At 40.4% G+C, this 10,480-nt stretch overlaps 1 protein-coding gene across 1 annotated transcript in view; it reads right to left on the reverse strand.

The window, feature by feature from the left end:
• vezf1a (vascular endothelial zinc finger 1a) overlaps nucleotides 1-9,644 on the reverse strand; it is a 34,498-nt gene extending 24,854 nt beyond the window's left edge. The window contains exon 1 of the mRNA XM_060908165.1: nucleotides 9,516-9,644. Within this exon, the coding sequence (XP_060764148.1) occupies nucleotides 9,516-9,548 (33 nt within the window). The 5' untranslated portion in view covers nucleotides 9,549-9,644. The remainder of the gene's footprint in view (nucleotides 1-9,515) is intronic.
• Nucleotides 9,645-10,480: the final 836 nt, after the last annotated feature.

The following is a 10,480-nucleotide window of genomic DNA, read 5'->3' on the forward strand; positions in this document are numbered from 1 at the left end:
GCCGCTTATCCTTCTACAGGGTCGCAGGCAAGCTGGAGCCTATCCCAGCTGACTACGGGCAAAAGGCGGGGTACACCCTGGACAAGTCGCCAGGTCATCACAGGGCTGACACATGCCCCTTTTCCACCAAAGCAGTTCCAGGGCTGGTTCGGGGCCAGTGCTTAGTTTGGAACCAGGTTTTCTGTTTCCACTGACAAGGAACTGGCTCTGGGGCCAGAAAAACCGGTTCCAGGCTAGCACCAACTCTCTGCTGGGCCAGAGGAAAGAATCGCTTACGTCAGTGGGGGGGGTGGAGTTGTTAAGACCAACAACAATAAGACCTCGAAAGGTCGCCATTTTTAAGCGACGAGAAGCAGCAGCTGTACAAACGCGAAGTCATCCATTATTATTATTGTTGCTGCTGCTTCTTCCGTGTTGTTTTTGCTTTGATATTTGCGCCAAGGTTTATGCAAACATAGCGACGTAACTGACGTATACAGTGATGTAATGACGTAACTGATATATACAGCAATGCAATGACATGTCTTCTCTTAGCACCGCGAGCTATGGAAAAGCAAACTGGTTCTCAGCTGGCTCGCAAGTTGAACGAGTTGTGAACCAGCACCAGCACTGGCCCCAAACCAGCCCTGGAACTGATTTGGTGGAAAAGGGGTAACATAGACACAGACAACCATTCACATTCACACCTACAGTCAATTTAGAGTCACCAGTTAACCTAACCTGCATGTCTTTGGACTATGGGGGAAACCGGAGCACCCGGAGGAAACCCACGCGGACAACATGCAAACTCCGCACAGAAAGGCCCTCGCCGGCCACGGGGCTCAAACCCGGACCTTCTTGCTGTGAGGCGACAGTGCTAACTACTACACCACCGTGTTGCCCGCTAGCTAATTAACTGCACTGAATATTATTCTTTGCATTTATTTAAAAAAACAAAAACACCTTATGATGTATTCAAACCTATCTTGATAGGCAACTGTGTGCTCCAGCTTGTTCAACGAATCCAAATAAGATATCAGGCAGATATCATGATGTATGACGGTGGTTGTTTTCTATACCGATTCTACTTCTGGCTCCAGTGGTGTACAGGCTATAGGGCTCATTTTCTGCCAAGTCTTGGGCACTATTCAGCAACTTGTTTCAACACCAACCATGTTTCTCAAAGCTATAATCATCTCTTATTAGGCTTCTCGACTTTTTCCTCCTGCAACTGTTACACAACCTCGAGTGTGAGAAAGAAAGACGCTATGTAAATAAAACGAATAATTATTATAATTATTATGACTGAAGACGACGCGTCAGCACAATAGCGGGGAGGGATGGCGCCGGAGGGAGCGAGCGCTGTGCTCCTTGCGCTATTGTTGTTCAATGGAGCATCCCAAATGAGCGAGGACCAGTGCACATCAGGGTCTGTCTACGGTAACAATCGGTTCTTAATCAGCATTATGGCTGCAGCCGATGGTTAACGGACTTTTGGATGCAAGATGCAATAAACAAACAACCTCTGCTGAAGGGTCTGTTTATTTTATTATGGAGACACAATATGGTCACTCGACAGTACTGAAGTGAGTAAAGTTTGAAAATCGTGGCAGACAGATCAAAGTCTGATTGAAAAGAATTACGGGAGTGAACTCAACCTTCAATGAAAAGGACATCCATCATCAATTTCTTTAAAAATCATCCAATTTGGGTTGCTTTCCAAATCTCGAACACTAACGCTACCCAGTCGTGCTCCCTACATAAGGACAGGACGGGACGAGCCCATCCCCCTGAAAATAATAACATTATTGTGGACTGAATATCATGTTATTTGGTTTAAACAACTATTTTGACTCCCATTATCATAAAACAAACAAACAAACAAACAAACAAACAAAAACGCAGATATGGGTTACATTGGAGGACTCTGGGAAAGCAGGGTGCTGCAATTAAGACGCGTTGTCTCTTCCGCAACCGCAAAAGCCCAGGGTTAAACACCTGACCCTTAGCATTCGGGTTCAGCCATCCATCCGACAAAGACCCGGGGGGGAACGACAGAGAAAGAGAAGAAAAATGAATTCCCCTAACATTCTCCTCCTTATTTCATCTACTCCATTGTTGCTTTCCCCCCCAAATCCGCGCAGTGATGCACTCAGGGCCTGGCGGGAGGTCTTTGTACGAGAGTCTCCGCTGATTCGGTTCCTCTATTCATGGTCAGAGGCGCTGCATTTCTCCATACACACCCCTCGGTGAGACGCCGAAGCCTGGCTCGCAGATGCAGGGGAACCTGGGAACTTGTGTGATGAAGGGAGGGAGAGGGGTGAAAGGGGAATCATCACCCCATACCACCCTACTGTCTGTACACCTGCTTGGGCAATATTGGGCCACTAGGCATGACCCAGTCTTCAATTATACTTTATATGAATAATATCTACTGTATAGCTTGAGAAACAAGCCATTCTGTACGACGTATTCTCAATGTCCAAACGTATCCTGAAGTCAACGTCAGATAAATTTTATTTCAAGCGCATGTACGGTAACCATGGACTATTTTTCAAACCATATTGTAAGGGATGAAAGTCTAACGGGGCATGCAGGTACAGGAAAGTAAATCAGCACTGAGGTCATGTGATGCAGTTAGTCATGAAGCGGTGTCACGGTGACCATCCCAAAGTTGATTACTTTCCTATAACAGGGTGTGTTTTATTCCTTGGCCAATAATTCCAACTTGGAGAATTTATCCATTTATCTCTGCCTATTAACGCATACATTAGAACAGCTGTTAACAGCCAAAACAGTTGTTTTCTTATCAATTTCTCTTTTTTCCAAGTCTTGAAACTAATAAGACAAAAAAAAAAAAAAATACACCGTGGTGGAAAGAAAACAGAATATGCAAAGCCCTCAGTCATGACTTTCCCCAAATCTGAAAAACATTACCGTTATGTACATCATATCAGATACATGTTGGTGTTGGTGTGTGTGTGTGTGGGGTTTGCAGACAGAGTTGCAGTGACTGCAACCCGCTTCGCCTTCACGCCACTTTTGACAGATTTGATCCAAATCGGCTCTGAAGGCTGAGGTCAGTCCAACGTCAATAATGTCCTGGACGGAGCCAAGCTCAAGAAGCAGCGGGATTTTTTTTTTTTTTTTAAAAAGCTGCTCCTTGACAATAGGGGAGAGCCTGAACACTGCAGCACATGCTAATTCATTTTTGAGCAAAAACTTGTGTAAATTTGAATTTGAAAGGAAACAAGAGAAAAGTGGAATGGGTGTTGAATGGGGGGGGGTTTAAAAAAAAAAAACCACAACACACTCGACAAAAGCAGCCTTTTGGGTGAAGAAGCAGACTGTACAATCTGCATACTGTATCAAGACAGCAACTTTGATTTGATTTGCAGCAACTTTCTCACAGATTTGTGTAGTTTCATCCCCATGAGCTCATCCTGAATAAATGTTATTTTGTCGTCTGACTCATTAATCGCCTCCTTACTTCCCAGTAACTAAAGCTGGCCTACAACCAACAGCTTTTTCATGCATTCTATCAAAGGCCATATTCTTCTCAGAAACAAGATTGTGCACGTTCTTGCCTCATCGCTCTGACTGACACCCAACAGTGAAGAGAAATGGAGAAGGAAACGCAGGTGTGTAAAGACCAGGGGGTGATGGAGAACATCCAAGCCTGAAAAACATCCAGAAGACTGAAAAATATGTACAGTACATTTGCGCCGTTTATCATTCCCAATATAAAAAAGGCAGAGGTGCGAATACTGTGGAAAGAAAAAAAAATCCTAGCAGACAGAGGAGGGGAAAGCTAGAATTTTTCCTCAAAATGAAAGCAACTGTATTGGTTAACATTGAAATAACGCAAAGTTAACCACTTTCAAAAGCGAACGCGTTACATCTTTAAGTCCCACACCCTTTCCCCTTCAGTGAATGAGCGTATCTACCTGGTGAATTTCATTCACATCTTTATTCCAAAAAAAAAGTGTAGCCTTCAGGTGTTTTCTCCGTCACCATATTTAGGGACAACCATCAAGTAAATCAAATGCTGTTGCATTGCTTCATACGGTTTATCAGTTTATAGTCATGTTTAACGTCCGTGAAACAAGTTATTACTTACGTTATGTGTAGTTCTTTCACCAGAACCCTTTTTTCTCTCAAATGTTAGTAATCTCCATGCTGAAATTTAAAGCTAGACTGCCTTTCGATTTTATAAAATCGGTGAAATTTAGTTCCCTCTGAAATTTGGTCAGTCTCGCTTTCTGTTACTGTAGTCGGTCTTTCACATTTCATTTGCACACTCATGTCCTCCATTTTTCTCTCCGGTTTCAAATTTGTATCACACAATGGCTTGAGCGAACGGGGAAAGCCCAACATGTGATGCATGACATAGTATTTTGAACTGGGTCATGGTGAAGCAGGAAAAAAAAAAAAAATAGAGAATTTAGGGCCACATGGCTCTAAATTCATTAATTGTTCTATTTAAAAAAAAACTAATAAAATTGGAAGTCTGGGATTCGAATTCAGTAACTTTCAGTCCACTAAACAAAAATAATTCGGTGTTGGGGAAAATTATTTTCATGACCTACACTTAAATTCTGAAAAGCAGTACAGCTTTAAAGAAACTTCTGACTCGTACAAACCGCCAACACGGATGACTCCTTCCAAAAAAAGAAGAAAAAAAAAAGGCAAAATAAACATGCCCTTAGAGACACATCGATTATACACTTACTTTTTTTACCTCAAAACAAGCATCCGTTGTACAAGCTCCTGTGCAGGTGGTTACTATAGAAATGAGAACATCGTCACAGAACGAGTCCATTGTCCAAGCTGTGCTTTGAGAGAAAATTAATCAAGACCTTCTGACCAATCAGATTTGAGAATTCAAGCGTGCTGTAGTATAAGAACATTTTATATCAGCGAGACAGAGTGTGACAAAGAGCGAGAGAGAATGAGAACAACATGCATCACATGATGCTGGTAGTTCTGGGTTTGTCACGCTAACCGGGCCGGCTCGACTCTCCCTCCTCGCTTCACTTCAGACAAGTAATAAAGGGATTACATGTACTTCCACTCTCTCAGCACTTGCACAATGCCTGTCGCACACAACCATTCACATGAAAAGGCCACCAGATGAAATTCACTCTCTCTCTCCCCTCTTCTACTCCAGATGTACACCACTGCTCTCATCATCTACTGATCACAAGTTCCTATTCAAGTAGTCTGTATTTTCCCAGAGACACCAGGTCTGAAAGAAGACAGACAGTCTTAATTACCATGGAACAGCACATCATTAGTGTTATATTCAGCTATTTGATTGGAGAGTTTACTACACAGTTTACAAAATATGGACATTTAGCATCACTTGATCTTCAATAGCACAAAAAGAGTTTCACTTCTAGCAAAAAACAAAACATTCAAGTCACACGGAAATAATATCTATAACTCTAATACATCACCACCATATCTCTATATACAACCAAACCATCCCAATTTGCACTCGTGATCTCTTGAACGTTGGTGAGCTTTAAGCCGGAGGCCTTCAAATACACAAGCTCTCCTTACCTTCTTTACAACTTCCACAGAAGTCAATAAATTCCTCATCTGCCACCCTAACAAGCAATCATGACCTCAGCAAAACGACAGCAGCTTCTGCTGGAGTCATTGTGAAGTCACAGTAGCATTAACCCCTGAACTTTCACTCCCACAGCATGACTCAGAGCTGTGTTCTCTTGCCTCATTGCAACAGCATTCAGGTCCCAGGACGAGGCAAACGAGAACCTCCACACAGCTTGGTTGAAGCACCAAGCTGGAACAGAGTTTGCCGTTAGCCAGGAATCGCCTGACGCCAATTAGCAGGTACCAGCTGCACTTCCTCGCTAAGGTGGTGGATACAGTAGAGCTAATCTGCCACGATTACAGCGTCTACTTCAAAGCTGATAGGAGTTAAATAAGAAGCATGGCCTTAGGACATGCGTTTGAACATCAGTAATCAGATTCACTGTTCAGGAGGGAGAGTATGCATGGGGAACATAAGAAGTAGTAGTAGTAGTAGTAGTAATGCACACATGTACAGGCATGTGCTACACAGCAACGATGAAACTGGTTCAAGTTCATCTTACTGGCCATCCAACAAGATCAAATTCAAACTTGGGGGGGGGGGGGGGGGGGAATAAGTAGAATGTCATACTCTCTGTTACATACAAACAGCAAGGTACATTATGGGCACTCTGTACCAGATGGAAAGACTTCCTTCTTCATCTTAATCACATCCTGCCGATGGTCTGACATTCATTATTCCATTACAGCTTGCAGAAATCATTTCAGATTTGCCGACAACTGATTCCAAGGGCCAAAGTCGAAAAGTCATCAGTGGCATGACGCCAACTAGCAGTATTGCTTCCTCTACACTTCACACATAGCAGGAGCTGAAAACAACACCAGGCATCTTCCACAGGGCTCGATTTCCTAACGCATTTTTCTAAAGTAACCGGACCAAGGACATGAATAACCTCCGAGTCAGCCTTGGCAGGGATCCTTAAAACATCTTTGGAAAATTCTATTCCTGTGCATCACCAACTCCAGACCAGATCAGGTCAGACAGTATGATAAGGAAAGCTGAAATGATTCGAACGTATTTTCCAGTACACACCAAGACAAACAATGAACAATCCATTGTTTTACGCTATTGTTGGTTCAGGGAAATAAGACAATAATATCACTGTAGTTTAACATCATAATACACTTGAGTAGTATCAGTAAGGTCAGAAGTCAAAGCTTTTAAAATAAAATGTATATATTTAGACACTGCCTAAATGTGGCGCTCCCAATTAGTGCAAAACACAGTAGATAATTCCATGTTTTTTTTTTTTAAAGCAAATGAAAAATAAGCGCTGGATAAAAATCCATCTATCTTACAAATTTTGTTGTGCAGTGGTCAAGTGTTTATAAGATGAGATACGTTGACTTGTACTTTCCCTGTGGTGGTACATGTATGGTCGCAAAACCCACCAAAAATCAGGTTGATGCATTACTATATTCTCTTAAGTATGGAACTTCTCTCCACCATCAATGATGGCATCACGTGGTCGATCCCAACACCAACGTTACTGTTGGTGTTGGGATCCAACCAATGTTACCGTTACCACTCCAAAGTTGGTTATTTTCCTATAAACAGCATGTCCTGATGCATTTTATTATTCTTATACTACAGAACTTTTCTAATGATAAGTTTATTACATATTAAAGAATACTTACTTTTTTTTTATCTTGGGAAACATCTGTGACATCATTCATACGCACTTCAGTAAATTCAATTCAACACAATTTTTTCGATGGTGCTTTTAAACAACAGACACCTTTCATAAAACAAAAAACACATTTACAGAAATTGTACAGATGAACAACTAGAGGGGACAGTGGCAAGGAAAAACTCCCTGAGACAACATGACAATGAAACCTTGAAAGGAACCAGTCTCAAAAGGGAACGCATTCTTTTCTGGGTAACCAGATAGTGGAACCAAAGTCTTGGAGTAGTAGTACAAGATTTTTTTTTCAAGTTCCAGCTAAGCTCAAGAGAGCTTTTTAGGAAAAAAAAAAAAAAATCGTGTCAAAAAACAAAACCCAACTTTTAGCACGTTTGTGTTAGGTTATTAGTACTCAATTAAGTAATGCTTTGTTTTTAATGGCTTTTTGTACGATCATGAGGTATTAACGTGATTTAGTTAACCAAATTTTTTTTTTTAAATCATACACCGTAATAATCTAGTTTGCTAACGGTGAAAAACTGTGTAACAGGTTAGCTTGTCGCCAGCTTGGCCACATTACATACACACACTACAACAAAAATACATTAAAATAGGTCTCTGAAGAGACAATGTGAAGGAAAACATCATTCAGAGACATTTTATAGATGTTTTTCCTGAACTTTTCAGTGAGTATAAAAGGTATGAAAATGTGATTTAGTTAGCCAAAGCCTTGTTAGTTAACACACACTTAGAACAAACTAGTTAGCTAATATTGTAATAAAGTGGGTAACTGTTAAAATGATGTACATGATGAATATACAGTAATAAATAAATAAAAAACCTTGATAATATGGAAATTATTAGCCAAACAAACAAAACAACTGTACTTTATTTCAAGTATCTTGATACTCTCTAATGAATGGAATATTACAGTGAAGGTTAAAAGGTGATTCTAAACAATTCTTTTAAATGTTTTTATGAAGTAAATACTGTAATAATCGATCAAATGTGGGGATATTTGGTATTTTATGTAGCCTAGATGCTTTAGCTTAGCAGTTTCAACCACAACAACCGTTACACACAGAACAACAAAAACCGTTAGACTGACTGAGGCGCACGAGACGAGATTTCATTTTTTTAATCTCACGAGAAAATTCGAGAACAACGGCTGCGATTAAAATGTTAAATTAATACAGCTGTGTAAAACACACACGCTACTTATTATGACTAAAATGTGAAAGAGCAGTAATTATGAGACGAGAGATATTAATGTGTTCGGGTGAGTACAAGACAGTAAAAGGTGAGTTATTTTGCGGGGAAAAAAGTATATTTGTAAATAAAAGAAAAATAATTAGGTCGCTCAAGTAAAGTAGTGTTAGCTTGTGGCTAACTTGGCGGACTTTTTTCTTTTTTTTTAAACCCAGAATTCACCTCACTCAAACAATTTAACCCAGGGATTTCACACACGAAACAGTACTTGTACATGAACAAAATGTTTATTTAGGGTTAAAATAAATAAGGTATATTAATTAGTTTTTAACTTTATAACCGACTGTACAGCAGAGTAACAGCGTTCATTCAGTCTCAGGTGAATCGCTCGGGCTCGCGCGCACCAGCCAATCAGTGGGATGCATGGAAACAAGTGACCGCTTCATAAAAACAACTGGAAGGTTTAAAAAAACAAACCTGAAACGTTAAACATAAAACCTCCGGGTCATGTGCACAACTTAAAACCCCTGATCCTGAGGTTTGCACTGAAGTGACTGGAGGGAAAAAAAGTTCCCAGACCAGAGCTCAACTTATCCTCATGATTTGCCTTATTACACCAATCTCAGCTCACTATCCCACATTTCTGAACCTGGTTTTGTTTATCTAACAAAACTGATCAAGCAGGGGGGAAAAAAATAACCCATCTCTTCTCATCCGAGGAAGCGAGGTCTGACTGAGATTCCTGCTGTTTGCTTTGGATGTGATCATCACAGCATAATTCTCATTTCAGTTCTCAACTAGCTGACACATGTTCAAAAAGTGCTAAACATAAGCGATATCTTAAAATAACAATAATAAAAAAATAATAATCAGCTCGCTCGTAGTGATTTCCTTTCCCCCAGCGTCATGCCCTTCCAGCTCACAGCTGGAAACCCGGGATTTTAATGCACCATTGTTTTGCTCTCCTTCAAATTGATTTTTTTCCCCCAAAAATCAAACTTAAAACTCTTGAAAGCTGGAGTGTTAAATCTCAGCTCGTCCATCTGCTTCGTTGTTCTAAGCATCCCGGAGTCTCCTTACCTGAAACAAGAAGGTACTCCAGCTCGGCTCCATTGCCACACTTTAAAAAAAAAATAAATAAAAAAAAATCTGCTGGAAAAGCTACAAGAAATCTACAACAAAGCAGCTCAACATGGCAGCTGCTACAACTTCCTGTAACCCCAGGGCCGAACCATTTCACATAGTTACGGGGGGGTGGAGCTCGGGGTTAGAACACCTTGAAAGTTATGTGTGGGTGAAAAAGATCTCAGCAGTGTTTGAAAGTACACTAACTGAACTATTATACCAAAATAGCGTTTTTAAATAAATATAAATTAGTCAATTGTGACGAAATATTGACCTTTTATTCCTTACAGACACCCCCTTTCTCACAGTGTATTATACTTTCTGGGACGTTTCGGAGGAGGCAAGAAGTTGAGCCACTGTACAAAGCTGTTGAGAGACTGCTTTAATGAATATATTTTTGTTTTAATTATTTTTCCCCCTGTTGAAATCAAATTCGCAGATTCCCCCCACCCACCTTCTTTATTCAGAAACTGCCTACGATGCAATTCAAGACTGAAAGTCACTTAGTGCGTGTGTTCTTATCATTCTCTCATTTTCCTGTCCAAGTATGGAAAATCTGAAAGAAAAACAAATATTTTCAGGACAGTCATTTCCAGATCTCAAAGAAACAAGCAAAAGTCTAAAACAGTTTGAAAAATATTTTGGCAAAAGTATGCATATTAAGTTATCATAGTACTACACACTTGAGACATGAAGGTTTTAAGCTATTTGTTTTTTTTCTTCTCCTCCGCCAGACAGTCCCTTGTTTTGAGCAAGAAAACAAAATATCTGGGAAATGAATCTGAATAAATAAATAAATAATCAACTCTGACGTTGAAAAAGAACATCTGGAAATGAAATGAAAGCTTACAAAAAAACACTCCCATTCACTTTCAGTAACCACTTTATCCTGGTTACAGTTGCGGAAGCAAGAAGGTTCT

Source organism: Neoarius graeffei, chromosome 25 (genome assembly GCF_027579695.1).
Source record: "Neoarius graeffei isolate fNeoGra1 chromosome 25, fNeoGra1.pri, whole genome shotgun sequence".
Taxonomy (NCBI): domain Eukaryota; kingdom Metazoa; phylum Chordata; class Actinopteri; order Siluriformes; family Ariidae; genus Neoarius; species Neoarius graeffei.